The 18,111-nt window shown below is 38.4% G+C and overlaps 1 protein-coding gene across 1 annotated transcript; it reads left to right on the top strand.

Annotated features, from left to right (window-relative positions):
- The first annotated feature begins 654 nt into the window (after positions 1 to 654).
- On the top strand, positions 655 to 17,031 carry LOC311295213 (pregnancy-specific glycoprotein 22-like). Its single transcript, XM_084416473.1, has 6 exons — positions 655 to 1,151; positions 5,585 to 5,893; positions 6,798 to 7,130; positions 12,516 to 12,896; positions 13,005 to 13,105; positions 13,661 to 17,031. Exons 1-6 carry the CDS (start codon positions 1,097 to 1,099, stop codon positions 13,676 to 13,678), a joined length of 1,197 nt encoding a protein of 398 aa, XP_084272599.1. The 5' UTR covers positions 655 to 1,096; the 3' UTR covers positions 13,679 to 17,031.
- Positions 17,032 to 18,111: the final 1,080 nt, after the last annotated feature.

Raw genomic sequence — 18,111 nt, 5'->3', positions numbered from 1 at the left:
TCTGTTTGTTTTCATTGCTTTCTTGTTAACAGAAGTTGAAATTGTATTTAAATACATCTTCAATTCTTCTTTGAAAAAGCTAAAGTGGGGTTTACTTTTCATATATTTACATTTATGGATATGAAACTTTCCAATATATAAAAGAAGGTTTATACAAAAACCTCCTGCAGTTAGCATCCCACTGACTCCCATTCATTTTGGCGTCACTTTGACAGCGAATAACTTCACATCTGAGGCGTTTGAAGACTCCATTTGTCCATTATTTATTTCTAAAGAAACACGACAATGTATAAAATGCTCCATTACCTTGTAGCTTATGTTATGGCCCCGTAGAAGCAGTTTTTGTAAAAGTAGGCTAACGATTGCGTCATAGCCACGCGACTCTCTGTCGCACAGTAGGAAATTACCGTATGGACAGGAGTAGAAGCTCGCGTGCAATCGGTAGGACGTCGAGGCAAAATGACAAAGCAATTAATCAGAACACCTACAAAAAGTTTCTCCTGCTCCAAGCTCATGGACAGCTATTCACACTCTCCGTCTCTGCAAGATTCGGAAGGGAATGATTCAGATTTCTCTTGGCACAGCTACTAGAAGACAGACGGGTTGCTCACGTGGTCCGTGTAACGCTTTGCTCGGTTTGAGTCTGCGCGTCAGAAACGGAAGTGCTAAAAATCGCTAAAAATGGGCTTTACTTGTCTCAATTGAGTTCCAATGGGGTCGCTGTGTCCATTTCTTTTACTGTCTATGGTTCTTCCAAGGAAGCTTGGCAAGACCGGTCTCCACGAGAACACAAGTCCGTTCTCTGCGTTCTTGGAATTGAGAAACAGCCAGTGTTTCTGTGAGAAATAGAAACAGGCGTGTTTCGTTTTCGCTATGCTGCGGAGCCTCTGTGCCGACCGTCACATCTAAATATTAGCATTTTTGCATTCACCGTTGGAAAGATAAAAAGAAATCCGAATATGTGAATATAAAATCACTACAGTAAAATAGACGGAATGTTACTTTCGCTTTTACACGTGCAATGGCTCCGTCGACACGAGGAAAACACGGCACTTTCCATATGCTTCATTAATTCTTCTTAAGTGGAAATGTCAAAATGAAGGTCTTTAACCTGCTCTCATTGAGTGTAGGCCTTCTATTCATTGGTTCTGGTAAGATATTTATTTACACATGGACTCTTTCATTAAACGATACACATAGGCCCTAATGGCGTGATGGTGGGTGGTGTTGTACAGTTTGTATACATTTTTTAATCACATTACACTCAAAAGAAATGTGTTATTGTTTTAAATGTACTTTAATGCAGTGCAATACATCAGCTAACAAAAGTCCAGCGGACCACTTTTCTTATACATTTTTTAATAAGTTTATAATTAGTTTGTTTTTTTCTGGCGGTCCACGGTTTATAATCGGTCACTCATGCCAACCAACATGCCCTTACACTATTCTGGATATAAAAAAAATACACAATGCAACCACTCAAATTAGCGGACGAAAATGTTTTTATTAAATACATTTTCAGTGAACAGATTAAATAAATAATACATTTACATTTATCAGATACTTGTATCCAGCGTGAATATTAGCCATATAAATTAGGAGAATTTAAGTATATTTTGTACCCTTATGAAAATTAACCATGGTTTTACCCATAGACTGTAAAAAAAAAAAAAAGTAGGTCACCTGTAGGTTGTGGAAGAGCATTTTTGAAGCCACAGCATTTGCAGTAAACTCATAGTAGCTAACAAAATGAACCATGGTTTTCCTACAACCACCGTGGTTTCAACACCTATGGTCACTAGTCACGATTACCATAATAGTACTCTAGTATTACTGTAGTAGAATGATGGTTTGCAAAAAACAACATGGTTGGTACAGTTTTACCATAGTAAAACCATATAGTGCTTTTCACAATACAAATAATTTCAAAGGAGCTTTACTGTAAATGCATGTTCAAGGTTACAATCGGAAAATATCCTTTAATCAGCTAGAGGTGACTCAATGGAGATCATCTTCTGGCAACAAAGTAATGTTCACATGGCAATAGCTCTAAGATAATTCAAGTCACAACTTAGTTTAAAGTCGTGGTCAGTTAAACAGACAAAATTATGCTATCCTTTTAACATTTTTAAAGGGCAAGGTATACTGTTACAATGTTGATAATATATGTAAATGAACAATGTTTACTCTTTCTCTGAGTTCTATGTACTGAGATATCCCTGTGTATTTGTCAACAAAACTGTCATGCAAACCTTATCTTTAAGACACGTCCCCGGTTTCACAGATGAGGCATAAAGGGATAGTTCACCCAAAAATGAAAATTCTGTCAGTAATTACTCACCCTCATGTTGTTCAAACCATGTAAGACTTTTGTTTATCTTCGGAAAACAAATTAAGATATTTATGATGAAATCTGAGAGCGCTCTCGCTCCTCCATAGGCTTCTATGGGATCGAAACTTGCCGACCCAGAAAAGTTATTTAAAACATTGTTAAAATAGTCCAAGTGACTACAGTGGCTCAACCACAAGTTTATCAAGCAACGAGAATACTTTTTACGAGCAAAAAACAACAAAACGACTTTATTCAACTAGCCTATTCATTTTAGTCTGTGTGGGCCTGAATGACTTCACGTAGTGTAACAACGCAGCGCTTCTGGGTTGTACGTCAGAACGTAGGCTCACTGTTGGCCAACACTGGTCGTGTGTGATGCGTGTGACGCTGGCCAATGGTGAGCCTATGTTCTGAAGGACAACACAGAAGCGCTGCGCTGTTACACTACGTGAACTTACTCAGGCCCACACAGAGGAAAATGAATAGTTGAATAAAGTGGGGGGGGGGGTTTCGCACAAAAAGTATTCTCATTGCTTGATAAACTTGTGGTTGAGCCACTGTAGTCACTTGGACTATTTTAAACATTGTATTTTAAACACTGTATGCAAGTTTCGATCCCATAGAAGCCTGTTGTAGAGTGATCTAGCTCTTTGATTTCATCAAAAATATCTTAATTTGTGTTCCGGAGATGAACGAAGGTCTTAAGGGGTTGGAACAACATGAGGGTGAGTAATTACTGACAGAATTTTCATTTTTGGGTAAACTAACCCTCTCAGATAGTCCCAGACTAAATTGCATGTTTGAACTGTCTTAAAGGGATAGTTCACCCAAAAATGAAAATTAGCCCATGATTTACTCACCCTGATGTCATCCTAGGTGTATATGACATTCTTCTTTCAGATGAATACAATTGGAGTTATATTAAAAAATGTCCTGGCTCTTCCAAACTTTATATTTGCAGTGAATGGTCGTTTCTGTTTTGAAGTCCGTCAAAGTGCATCCATCCAAGATAAAAGTGCTCCACACAGCTCTGGCGGGTTAAAGGGACACTCCACCCATTTGCATTAAGCTTTGCATTGTTAGAAACCCAGTCATACTATTGAATGGTCGTGCAACACTCTCTCATTTTCCCCTGAGACGGGAGAAATCCGTTATTTACCTCTTACACTTCCTCCTACAATGACGCAAAAATCGTCATTTTGCGTCATTGTAGGAGGAAGTGTAAGAGGGGGGGATTTCTGTTGAGACTACAGACACTCGTTCCTCATCTTTCCCAGGGGGCGGGACCCGCTCACGCTAGACCTATTACAGATCAGTGGGTGGGACTTTACTCTCTGAAACTGAAAGCAATATCCTCCATCTTGTGTGAAGCTAAGCTAACAGGCGCTGTGGAGACAGATGTAAAGTTATGACAATAGCGGAGGAGAGTACTCAATATGATATAGAAGAAGAGGATTTCGGAAGTCTGATGCTTGAATCAGGTGTTTGTGGCTAACGTTACCTTTACAAGCCGCATTATAGCGAAGAGCAGCCGAGGCAGAAGACCTGCCTGCCGCAGACGAGGAGCCCGGACTGGCTCGAGTTAGGGCGGACTGGTGGCGCCGGTGATCTCACTATGTAACTACGAACCGCTACGAACACAGAGATAGAGTCCGACTCTGCGGCAAAGAATTTCAACGATGACAATTTCTCCTGGACGAAATCTCTGAATCAGACGAGGACACGGACGTTTGTGTTGTGAACTATCCTAGTTTCGCACCGCATATGTTCTGACTGAACATCCAGGTACCATGCAATAATTCACCTTTTCGAAAGAAATACAAACGAGGAGTAATGCACTAATGAGTTCGCCAACTAACTAGACATTTTGTGTGAAATGAATTTCAAGCTCTGGTGGTAGCTAGCCTTGTAGACGGTAGAGTGATTCTCTTATAGGCAGATATGCGCTTTCTGGATAAGTGGGAGTGGCTTGCGGAGCTGTGCAATGTGGTGCATTGTGGGAGTTGTTGTCTTTCATACAAATGCGTCCTGAAGTTATTTTTTGTCTTTCCTCGGTCACGAAGGCACCAAATTCAGAAATTATTTTACATTTCGACTACATATATGACCCACTTTAAATAAAAAAACAATGTTCAAATGGGTGGAATGACCCTTTAATAAAGGCCTTCTGAAGTGAAGCGATGCATTCGTGTAAAAAAAAAAAGAATCCATATTTAAAACTTTACCGACTAAAATAACTAGCTTCCAGCAGACGGCCGTATGCAAGTCGACCTATGCCAAAAGACTAAAATATATAAAATATAGTTTTGAATATGTCTAAATAGGGCGTACTTAATATCTCATAGCTGCATTTACATAGACCCTAATAATCCATTTGTAATCAGACTAGTAGCACAGTCGGGGAGAAGAGTCACATGTAGCCACGTCAATCAAAATTAATTGGCCATATCAGATTTAAATATTACAATTTTAAGGGGTGGTTTAAGCCTTTTTCTAATCTGTTTCAATAGGACATCTAAACACTTGATCATTTAACTCCGCTTTTAGACATGCACTCGCAAACTTCCCTAAGCAATTCCCCTGCCAGTTTGAAGTGCGTTCATCTTCGTCAAGTGGACGATTTTGACTGAGTGAGCGAGTCTACTCAATAACTGTGTCTCATTCAGAAGGATGTGTCCTCCGGAGGTCATAGAATGTGCCTCATTTCAGTAAACTAACTATTACATTCCAGTGTCAAAAAGAAAAATTCACAAGGAATAATGGTCAATTGTATAATTGTTACTTTTCTGAACTGAGACATTATTGCTGATATATACAGCTGATATGTATACTTCAGGCAGATCCATTAGATCACAATGCAACATGGTTGTGACTTCACAGCAGATCACGCAAAATTTACCCTCTCTATAACACAGCTGTCGATGCTGTAATAACTTTAAGGATTAAGCCTGTGAGTTATATATTATGGATTAATTGCATTGTATATTATGATTGCCAGTGTGCAATGGTGCATATAAATGTAGGTTTTAGGGTGTTAAGATGTTATGAGACTCGTGTATGTTTGTCTGATGAGTGAATGTGTAAATCATTGATGTTGTTCTGCTGTTTGTTTGCATGTGCCATTATCAATCCAGACACATTTCTCTACCACTATCTCTATGATCAATAGAAAACATTTGCACAGCACTTTCCAGTTTTTGTCACACTATTACAGATGTGATTTATATAATTAACTGTTCATTTCTTTTTTAGGTGTTTCTGATGTTGCGATAGAGAAAGTGTCAGTGGAGGAGGGAGACTCTGTCACTCTACAGACTGGTGTTCAAACAAACCAACAAGGGAGAATTAAATGGTATTTTAATGACGATCGTATAGCTCAAATTTATGGAGATCTCAGTGATGTCTGTACAGATGTTCAGTGTAAAGAGAGATTCAGAGACAGACTGAAACTGGATCATCAGACTGGATCTCTGACCATCACTAACACCAGAACTGAAGATTCTGGAGTTTATAAACTACAGATCAACAGCCTCATTAAAAGCTTCATAGTTACAGTCACTGGTGAGTGTAATTTAGTTATTCAGTGCCTTTTCCCTGCAATTTTAGAATAACGTTCGGTAGTTTTGTTTTTATGGTGGGCTGTTTGAAAAAGTGAGCTTTGGCTCTGTATTAAAATATAATTGAGATCATCTCTATCACCTTCACATGAATGTCTAGATGAAACACTTTTAACAAAATGATCACATGCTGTTCATATGAACGTTATTATTGAAGGCTTATTAGTTCATACAAAAATGAATAGTCATCATTTACTCTGCCTCATGTTGTTCCAAACCCATAAGACTTTTGTTCATATTAAAAACACAAATGAAGACTTTTTTAAATAAAGTTTGAGAGATTTCCTTCTCTCAATTGAAAATATGTACACCCAAAACTCTGATGCGTCAGAGTTTTGCAAATGATGGTGTTTTCTTTCTTTTTTTGGAGAGAGGAGGATCATATGACTTGAACCATCCAGTTAACATCAAAACAAAAGCTTGGGCGGGGGATCTTACAAAGTGCATATACTTCAGTCTTAATTCAATGTATTCCTTTGAAAATGTTTTAACAACTGAAAGAATGGAAGTTAAGATATAAACAAATACTTCTAAAATGGCCTGTACTGTTGGCATGAATGGGTCTGCTAAAAGCATCCGAAACTGAAGGAATTGATAAAACAATGGCTCTGTAAAACAGTTGAAAGATACTGAATGAAAACATGTTTTTTTTTAGCCGTAATGTGGTGGAAAATAGCAATAAATTAATTTTCCAGCCCTTCAGAGGTGTAATATCAGGTGTCTAAGGGTCTATTGTTATGATCTGTAGAAGAAAAAAAAAACATTTTCACTGGTCTGTCCTGTTGTATATTTGTGCTCCAGTATCCCAGATATGATTTTTAATTTCTAACTGTTAATTTCTTCTTCAGGCTCATCTGGTGTTCAAAAAAACAAAGTGTCTGTGTGTGTGATGGAAGGAGATTTAGTCACTCTTAACACTGATAACTTGATTAAAACAAACCAACAAGACAGATTTACATGGTATTTTAATGACACTCGAATTGCTCGAATTGTTGGAGATGACAGTCAGATCTGTACAGATGTTCAGTGTAAAGAGAGATTCAGAGGCAGACTGAAGCTGGATCATCAGACTGGATCTCTGACCATCACCAACACCAACACCACAGACACTGGAGAATATAAACTACAGATGATTATCAGCAGCGACATCAGTGAAAAGATCTACTGTGTTGATATCCGTGGTGAGTCATCTAACATTTAAAAGCAGATTATATGGACTATTCTGTCCTCAGTGTGTGTGACTGTACACAAATCGACAGATAGCTAACAGGCTTCAAGAGAAATTCAGAGGCTGGAGTAAAGTTCAAGGCTCTTTACTGTTGTCGTTATTCTCAAGAAGGAATCTTTGTAAAACTGAAATGATACAGAAAGATAGCACCAATCACTGAATGCTATTTAAACACGTCATACATTAACAGACATAAAATAATATACCTTTAAGCTACAAAGTTGTAACATATAATATTACATTCAGCTGGTATGCTTATAGCTGTAAATAACTTGTAAATATAGTACGTGCAGCTCAACAGCTAACTAACAAACTATGAAAGGCTATACAATAGCAGTTTTCACATGTTAACAAATAAATATTCAAGTAACATCACAGAACATCATACATGACGCATGTGTATCAATGTAGTTAACTATAAATTCAAATACAACTTACAAGCGATGCTTTCCCAAGGCACAAACAGAAATGGAGACAGGATAAGGTGACTAGAGCTGCAAGCTGACCGCATGGAATATAACTATTGTTTCCTGATCAGACTGCATCATGTGATAAAATCAACCAATGAAAGCAATGTAAGAATTATATATGAACACAATGAATTACTCCTAGATGACCACTAGGGGGAGAAAGTAACAAACTAAATACAAAGTATTCTTACAGAACATGACATGGACCTTTCCACAGAATTAGTTTAAATTAGTCCCACAGTAAGAATAACTAACAAAAACAAATAAGAATTCACAATGTATTGGATATTTCATAAGACAATGTATCGTTTCCATGTTTGCCAGACGTATAGCTAGCATTTTTGATTTGTCAAATTACCTTAAATTGTTACTACTAAAACACTCACTAATAAAACAATCACATATAAGTTATCATAAGTTTCAATAGTGACATGATGGATTTTTTAATCAAACATGTTCAACTAAATTTTATGATTAATGATTGATTTACATGTTCAGTTTAATTGAATCATAAATCTGACATCAATATTATAAAATGTATGTATGTTAGAAAACATGCATTCATATTAGGGATGCTAATGACTAATACAATACAGACACGCACTGTAAGATTCACACATTCGGAAACTGTTGTCAAAAATACAAGGGGGTACAGCACGAGGTATAGATCTGGTTCTACGGGGGTGCTAGACAAATTCAAGAGCACCCTTAGTTAATACTGTAATATCATATTGGGGAAACTGATTTGACAGACACTCCAGTGCAAATATGCACTCTGGAGAACGTCAACCGAGTTCTATTTACAATGTGTTTTTGTATTGTTGAGCAATGTGGCCAATCACAGACTTGTCTGTGATCTCTTGAACGCAATGGCAAATCACAGGTTTTTAATTTAGCTGGAGTCCACTCAAAATACTGGAGTTTTTGTTCAGTGCTGACTGAGTTCTGCACGCTTAAGAATCCTCTCATTATAACAAATGTGTAGACGCGTTGTAAGAGATTCATTGGGCAGTGTAGAACGCTTCATTGATTATAACAGAACTTTGTGAGATTGCAATGAACTGAGATGAGTGACAGCTTTTTAGTTACTTTAAATGTGTGCTCTTTGTGCACGTTTATGATTAGATTAAAATGTCAACAATAACAAAGTTGACATCAATAGAAAAAAGTTGATTTGTGGGAGGGCACTATATTAAATCTCGCCAAGGGCACCAACAGAGCCTGGCTGTGACTTTATCAATAAAATAGTTTTGTAACTGAAAAGCTACATGACATTTCTCAGTAGCAATGTCACTGAAGCATTTAAACTTAAAGCTTCGCTGTTAGTAGAGACGCTGCTGCCAAACACTGTTAAGAGCCGCACACACAAACGCGGTCCGCCATTTGAATATCACTTATAGAGAGATTGATTAAATGCTTAAGCATGTGTGAGAGTCTCTGTGGCTCTCAACAGTGTTTGGTTGCATGGTCTCTATAATAGTGAATTTGAACCGCCATTTGAATACTACTGCACTAAAACAATTCATTACATTATGTTGAGATAATGAAGATTTCTATGCCACCCCAAACTGGTTGCTGGCCCCTGCTTGGACACCCCTATGAAAAAATCCTGACTCTACCACCGTGTAGACATGCAAATAGTATTGGATGTAATTCGTGATTTGTGAATTCAAGTGGATTCAGGTGACTCGAAAACAGTTTGTTTTTTTCAGTGACTTTTAATTTTAAAGGGGGGTTAAACACTCAGTTTCAGTCAATCTCATGTTAATCTTAGTACTGCATCCTTCATATCTCCAAAACGTCTTTAGTTTTATTATATTTATAAAAGAAAGATAGGCTGCACCGAGTTTTTCCGGAAAAAAACGAGCGGCTGGAGGCGTGCCGTGTGGGCGGTGCTTGCGCGTCGATAGATAACAACACACAGACATTTGAAGCAGTTTTGCTCACCGCCTGCAGTTCCAACGCACGACCGTGAACCTTTATCGTTGGGACTGCTCCATCCTTAAGCATTAGACGATCTGCAAATCCGGCGTCGAACTGGGCCTTGTTTATAAAACAATCATCGTCGAAATGCAGGGAAGAAACAAGAACACTTTCACAACTCCGTTGACGCTCTGGAAAAACAAACTCCATCCACTGGTCCCTTAATGCTGGGAACTTTCTGAAACTTGTGACAAACCGGAAGGAGTATTTTTGGCACAGAAAAACTCCATCAAACATACAATTTAATTTTTGAAACTTTGTCCATGTTTAGCATGGGAATCCAACTCTTTAACAGTGTAAAAAACTCAGTATGCATGAAATAGCATTTCACCCCCACTTTAAAATGTGTTTAACTGAAAGTTTGGACACGTAGAAGACTGAAACCAGAGAAGAGAACTGAGAAGAGAACAGAGAAAACAAGTGTTGCCTGATTCAAGTAGGCTATCTTTGCTAAGATGAGGTGTTGTCAGTGTCATTATTCTAACGCTATTTTTGTTGCTTGTTATGAAATAAAGTTCTCACCACTGAAAAACGGACTTTCCTGTCCTGTCAGCCATTATGTGCTTGTAGCGCACACTCTTCAATTGTAGCCTATGCGCAAATGCGACAGAGCGCACTGTATATCAATTCATTATACGTATAGAAAGCACAAAAGAAACTATCAGCATGTAACGTTACTATATAAAGTAATTTATTAAGTTAGTAAGTCAAGTCAGCAAGTCATGCCAATTATGAAGTCTTTAAATTACCAAAAAGTACCAATAAATTATGTAACTGGTACTTTGTATTTTAGCTGGAAGTTGGAAGGATTTGCATTCAGGTATGTTTATTTTATTTATCAGGGGCCGGTTGCACCAGCTGTGCGCAAGCTACAGCTTGGGTAGGGTAGGTAGGATACCATAAATGGGTAGGTAAATGGGTACAACTCAGGCAGGTACTACTAAATATCTTTGCGTTGCACCATTAGACTTAGTTGAAGCGTATAAACTAAATATTTACAGAAGCCTCCGATCAGGAGTAATCAATGGAATAAAATAGCAGACTGACTGAACTGCTTCAATAAGCTATTTTTTTTTACCTGACAGACTTCAATTCTTTATACTTATATGATAATGCTGACATTTACACTTGCTTAAATTTTAGGAGAGAAAACATTGTGAATAGATTACTTTGTTAGCTGCTCTTCAACAGGAACCCGTCCTAAACAGAGCTTTATATGGTCTATGTTGTGCATGTCAAATACAATCAGTCATAATCTATAAATGCAATTTCTTATTATTTGTCTTTCTTGTATCAGTATTTATTTATTGATCCTTATTAATTTAATATAAAGATAACTGATATTTTTAACCGATATACTGTATATGTCTGGTGTAAAAATTCAAATAAATGTAAAAATTAAGACTAACAAGAGCTCTGACAAAAACTTTATTTAAATGCTTTTAAACATCTTTAATTCTGTGAACTGTTTATAATAACATTAATAATAATAATAATAATAATAATAAAATCTCAATCTGAATAATCTGAGCACTCTATGCCCAAGATACAGCGTGATGACCTCAATCCACCTTGATTCGATTTACAATAATGCGCACCACATTTCTACCTTCTTTCCAACTCTCAAAACTTCAGAGATTAAATCCACGCCTATTAGGCAGACCCAACACTCGAACAGAACGCTGTAAAACTATTATAATAAAATAAATCTAGCTTTAATATGACCTTTTGCACAGGAGGGTTTCAAGAAAAATCCTTCTTGCTCATCCAAAAACAAACTCCAGCATATTCAGTTGTCAAATACGACTGGAACTTCGGAAGGGACCGGAGTCTTTGGTCAGATGAAACAAAACCAAAAAAGAGCTTTTTGGCTGCAATGGTGCAAACAGGGATATAAAGTACCCCATGCCCATGGTTAAATATACCACTTAATCTTTAATGTTGTGGACCTATTTTTTTGCTGGAGGTCCTGGACATCTTGTTCAGATACATGGTATTATGGGTTCTAGCAAATACCAACAGATAAAAAATCAAAACCTGACTGCCTCTGCTAGAAATCTTATAATGGGACGTGGTTGGATCTTCCATCATGACAATGATCCAAAACAAACATCAAAATCAACACAAAAATGTGTCACTGAGCACAAGATGAAGTTTCTGCCGTGACCGTCCCAGTCCCTTGACCCTGAACCCTATAGAAAATGAGTGGGCTGAACTGAAGAGAAGAAGCTTCTACATGGATCTGGGAATCTGAAGGATCTTGAGAGATTCTGTATGAAGGAATGGTCTCTGATCTCTTGCCAGGTGTTCTCTAAACTCATCAGGCATATTTAATAAAAGGGTGCCAATAATTATGGCCAACGTGTTTTGGAGAAAAGTGATTACACCCCCACTCTCAATTATTTTACTTCAATGAAAGGTTAGATTTTTGCATTTTTTTTAATGAAAGAAGACAAAGGATAACCAGCCATCTTTGATCATATTTACCAGGTGTGCCAATAATTCTGACCACAACTTTGTTCTGTTGAGTGTTTGTTCTTGACATTTTAAGTTTGACCAAGTTTCCCGTTGTCTATTTTACCTGTTGTCTATTTAATTATCTCATTAGTTCTTTTGTTTGCTCTGTGTTTATAAGCCCTGTGTTTCATCCATTCCCTGTCCTGTCTCGTCAGTGTTTTACGTGGTGTATTCTGTTTCCTGAGTTTTCCTTGCCTGTTGGATTTATTGGATTAAAGACGGTTTTTGCTGATCTCCTTCATCTTAGTGTACTTTGTACCGCCACCTGTGACACTATGATGCATAATGAATCTTTTAATTTGTCTCCACATTGTGATTATAATGAAAAGCTTTAATTGTAATGACTTTTTTTGTGGATTTGATTTCAGGTTTTCCTGTTGCTGAATTAGAAAAAATAAAGATAAAGTCAGTGAAGGAGGGAGAAACTGTCACTTTATCGACTGGTGTAGTAAAAACCCCAAATGATGTAATGACATGGTATTTTGATTACATTGTCATCGCTGAAATCACTGGAGATCAGAGTAAGATCTGTACAGATGTTCAGTGTAAAGAGAGATTCAGAGACAGACTGAAGCTGGATTATCAGAGTGGATCTCTGACCATCACAAACATCAGGACTGAAGATTCTGGACTTTATGAACTGAAGATCACCAGCAGCAGCAGCAGCAGCAGCTTCAGCATCTGTCGTCGTCGCCGCCGCCGCAGCATCAGCATCACCAGTGTCAAGAGCTTCATTGTGTCTGTTATTGGTGAGTATAATTGCGCTTTCCCTTGAAGAATTTTAAAATGTAGTTACAAATATAAAATGCAGTTTTTTAAACCTAGTTTCAATTTCTGTTTTTCTTTACCAATGTCAGATTCAGGTCTGTCTTCAGGAGCTGTAGCAGGAATAGTTGTTGGTGTTCTGCTGGTGTTTGCTGCTGTATCTGCTGTGATTTACTCTCGCTACAATCAGAGAGTAAGTATTACATACAGCTGATTTAACAAATATATATGATTTGTTGTGCAAAGTGAATATGTAAAAGCAGTGGGATGAATACATTTATACATTATTTGTAAGAAATTATAATTACGTTTATTAATTATAGAGTTGTTTATTTAGCATATGGTGTTACAACACATCTAAGCTCAGGATATAATGTTAATGTACATTGTATAAAATAATATAAAAAAAATATATATATATTTATCATGCAAACATATGTTCACAGGTAAGGCAGTGTCAAAAACAGTAACTCAAATGATCTCCTAATTAGATGAACAATATGAAAACAAAAGGGCAACTTTATTCAAACAGCTAGTAAGGAGCTCAATAACAATAGACTCTTATTTATACTTAGCAGTCAAGCATTTTAGATATCCATGTGAATTTTTAAAATATAAAATATATTTTTGTCTTTCTGAATAGTTTGTGATATTTAAATTACAATAGAACAAAAAGTATTTTGTGTGTTTGTGAAACATCAATCCTGTTCATTTCTCTTACCTTCTGTGAATCTGTGTTTTCTTACAGGAGCCTGGTCCTCTCTAGAAGACTCGTCTCCTAATCAGAATAAGGGGCTGGGCCACATGGACAAAAAAACATGACATGACAAGCTCTCTGCATGCCATGCCATGCAAATGGTTATTTATTGAAAGGGGAAGATCCACCATCATGCCAACCTTGTCAAACTCCGATGACTAGTGATGTGACATTTGAACTGAGGCGTCGGAGCTTGTGTCGAGAAAAAATGGGCGTGCCAGATGAAGCCACGATTCGAGACTGGTTCAGAATGAATGAATTTGTCTGCTATTTCTTTGCACAGTAGCTTGGTGTCACTAGTGAGCAATGCTGAATGAAGCTTCCAGTAATGAACCTTTGGCTGAAGCAATTGGCTGCGAGGTCTCAGCATAGACAGTAAAAGAAATGGACACAGTGACCCCATTGGATTCAACGGAGACAAAGTGAAGTCAATTAGAAACTCTCACTTCCTGGGGGTCGAGCGTACTGCGCAGACTCAAACTGAGCTTGACGACGTAGATGTGACGTGAGCAACCCCTCTGTCTTCTAGTAGCTCTGCAAAGAGAAATCTGAATCATTCCTTTCCGAAACTTGCAGAGACGGAGAGTGTGAGTAGGAGCTGTCCATGAGCTTGGAGCAGGAGAAACTTTTGCTATGTATTCTGATTAATTACTTTGTCACTTTGCCTCCACGTCTCCCCGATTGCGCGCGAGCTTCTCCTCCTGTCCATACGGTAATTATCTACTGTGCGACAGAGAGTCGCGTGGTTATGACGCAATCGTTAGCCTATTTTTACAAAAATTGCTTCTACGGGGCCATAACGGAAGCGACAAATAGTGATGTGACATTTGAACCGAGGCGACGGAGCGTGTGTCGAGAAAAAATGGGCGTGTCAGATGAAGCCGGGATTCGAGGCTTGTGTTGTTGACGTGAAAATCACGTGACTAATGACAAACGAGGCCTCGGTTTGTGTGGATACGTCATCGGTTCAGTCTGAGTGTCGCTTCCGGATAAAAGGCGGTTTGAAACTCGCGCCACCTTGTGGGTGTTGTCAGGAGTAGAAGCAGTTGTAGTAGTGTCAGAGAGTTAGATAACTATCATTGTCATTCATTGTCGTTATTGTGTCATATATGTGTTAGGGCTGTATATTATTACATTATCACGTTAGAATAGTTATAGTATATTGTTATTATTAATTATAGTAGCTATATTATAGTCTTGTCATATTAATAGATAAGATTATTTGGATTGCTTTGGATTTTTGGATCTGGACTGGACTGCTTTTTGAATTGAATTTCCCTTTTGGATTTGTTTGCTTTTTGTGAGCTCTTCCTTTTTCCTGGTAATGGAGCCAGCAAGAAAGAGGAGATCCTCCCCTGTCTGGGCTCAACATAAGCATCAGTATCCTCATTTATACCAGCTGGCACTGGCATTTTTACGTTCCCCTGCATCCTCTGTTCCTTGTGAAAGGATCTTTTCCAAGGCTTGAGAGATTTTGTCCGAGAAGAGGAATTGTCTAAACCCCAACACACTTGAAATAATTCTGTTTCTCAATAAAAAATCTATTGTAATCCTTCCTTCCAGACTATTCTGTTGCAGTTTACTTTAATACACTCCCTCCAACATAAGCACTGCACTCAACACAGTGTCACTGTTGTTGTTCATACTGTCACTATCCAAACAATTTATGAATAATTAATTAACTGTGTGTGTGACTCTGCACAAGTAAATTCAGGCACTGGTTCAGAATGAATTAATTTGTCTGCTATTTCTTTGCACAGTAGCTAGGTGTCACTAGTGAGCAATGCTGAATGAAGCTTCGAGTAATGAACCTTTAGCTGAAGCAATGGGCTGTGAGGTCTCAGTGGTTCAGGAAGCCTCATTTTGCCGTCACTAGCTACAAGGTAATGGAGCCTTTTATACATTTTCGTGTTTCTTTAGAAATAAATAATGGACAAATGGAGTCTTTAAACGCCTCAGATGTGAAGTTATTCGCTGTCAAAGTGACGCCAAAATGAATGGGACTCAATGGGATGCTAACAGCAGGTGGGGGTCCGCTAGCCAATGGCGGCGCCCGGGGGTACCTTCAAAATAATAGAAAACCCTGCCACCCTGGGTCTCAGTGGTTCAGGAAGCCTCTTTTTGCCATCACTACCGATGACTTAAGCATATTTTACTGGACATCCCTTTTTCTTTTCTTTTTTTTCTTCTTTTTTCTTTCACTTTTTTCTTTTATAGTTTTAAATGTCTTATGAAGCAATTTAATTAAATGACATGCTAAAATATACGTATGCAATGTAATGCTGCTACCTTCTCTAAAGGAAAATGTATAGGTCACCCTATTGGTCAAAGTAAGAGCTTTATTGTGAAGTATTTTTGTATATTGTGAAGTGTTTTTCTGGTCACTAGATGGCGCTCTGTTGTAGCATACACTTTCTATTTCATGCAGAGGATATTGTAGGTTTGCCAGGGGCACGTTCAAGTTCAAAACGGTGCGCAACGTTTTGCTACGGTTTCCGGGTTGAACGTCATGTTTCCTGGAAACGGCGTGCACCGGTGTGCAACCAGGGGGGAAGGAAGTCGACCGGAAGTTGAAGTCGGCCGCGTGCCGCCATCTTGTAGCAGAACTTCACCTGCAGTTAGCATCCCATTGACTCCCATTCATTTTGGCGTCACTTTGACAGCGAATAACTTTACATCTGAGGCATTTGAAGACTCCATTTGTCCATTATTTATTTCTAAAGAAACACGACAATGTATAAAATGCTCCATTACCTTGTAGCTTATGTTATGGCCCCGTAGAAGCAGTTTTTGTAAAAGTAGGCTAACGATTGCGTCATAACCACGCGACTCTCTGTCGCACAGTAGAGAGATTACCGTATGGACGGGAGGAGAAGCTCGCGGGCAATCGGGGGGACGTGGAGGCAAAATGACAATATAATTAATCAGAATACCTAGCAAAAGTTGCTCCTGCTCCAAGCTCATGGACAGCTCCTACTCACACTCTCCGTCTCTGCAAGATTCGGAAGGGAATGATTCAGATTTCTCTTGGCACAGCTACTAGAAGACAGACGGGATGCTCACGTGGTCCGTGTAACGCTTTGCTCGGTTTGAGTCTGCGCGTCAGGAAAGGAAGTGCTAAGAAATCGCTAAAAATGGGCTTCACTTGTCTCAATTGAGTTCCAATGGGGTCGCTGTGTCCATTTCTTTTACTTTTTGTGATGACATGACGTGAACAGTTAGCTGACGGCCGCTGTGCTGATAGTGGTCAGTGTTTGTCTAAACCAGTGACCGCGACGCTGAAGTGTGTGAGAAGAACAAATGAATAACATCAGTGTGAACCACGAACATTTATTTATGTGGATTAAATATTTAAATTTTAATCATTCTGTGTCATTTTTCAATGTCAATCTTTTCATTATTTACATGTTTATGCCCAAAATGCTATATTATTCAAAGTAGTTGACTGTCATTCTCCTCTATCCTGTGTACATTATTGATTAAATAGCCTAACATTAGCCTATTTAACATCGTTACAGGCACGATCGCGAGCATTCATTCATTCAACTATTTTAAAAGACTGGAAGAAACACCAGCACACACAAGCAATCTTTTTATAGTCAATTTAATTAAAAAATGTAAACCCAACAGGTATGAAATGTCAGAAAGAGAAAAAAAAAACTGTTAATGGGAAGACGAGCATAGGACTGCTGCAGCTTAGTGGATATTTAGCCTATTTATTATTCAGATTGCACAGTTGTAAAGAAAATATATTTATAGGAACATTTTAGCAGGTTCAAGATAATCAATACAGTGACCATTATATACTATTATATTATTTTAATCAATTCGCAGCCATAAAACGTGATAATCCGCATTCTCATGTATGTAGGTGCGCTGAAGTATTCCGTCAAAATGGCTGACACGCGGCTAGGGGTCACGTGACTGGGAGACCCCTATAGCAGCTCGATTATAATATCCGTCTATGTAAGTTACGGCGAGCTGCACGAACGCGTTGGATTCGCCGTGTTTGGATGCCGATTTATTTTCGCAAACCCATGAGCATCCATAGTAACGCAACGTCTATTATTGTTGATGCCTTGTTCGAGATGCATCGGAGCAGCGTGGACCGATCAGAGATTCGGGAGTGTTTGGAGATCATACGACTCCTTGTGCTTTTTGATCGCTTTCGCAGTGCTTTGATTTCATGTGCTGATCGTTCTGCGAGAAGCCGATGGCGTCAAATGGTGGACAAAACAGCGCAAGCGCATAAACACAGCGCGCAAGTGAATTGCAACAGTGTGAGCAACGTGACAAAGCTCGCACGTGAAATGTAAACATGCAGAACTCTCAAATTCCAAACTGGAGGACAAAAAATATGATTGTGCGCACAAATTAACAAGTCGCAAGCAGAAATAACAGCCGCGAGTCCTGACAGGTTCTACACCCGCGCGCAGATTTGA

The sequence above is a fragment of the Rutilus rutilus genome (genome assembly GCF_951802725.1).
Source record: "Rutilus rutilus genome assembly, chromosome: 8".
NCBI lineage: Eukaryota > Metazoa > Chordata > Actinopteri > Cypriniformes > Leuciscidae > Rutilus > Rutilus rutilus.
The sequence above is the reverse complement of the archived record's forward strand: the minus strand, read 5'-3'. Positions and strand labels throughout refer to the sequence as shown.

Excerpts from the sequence above, each read along its gene's own strand:
- LOC311295213 (XM_084416473.1), top strand. The coding sequence starts at position 1,097 with ATGAAGGTCTTTAACCTGCTCTCATTGAGTGTAGGCCTTCTATTCATT. Across the intron at positions 7,131-12,515 it reads CTACTGTGTTGATATCCGTG|GTTTTCCTGTTGCTGAATTA; the intron begins GTGAGTCATCTA and ends ATTTGATTTCAG. Across the intron at positions 12,897-13,004 it reads CTTCATTGTGTCTGTTATTG|ATTCAGGTCTGTCTTCAGGA; the intron begins GTGAGTATAATT and ends TACCAATGTCAG.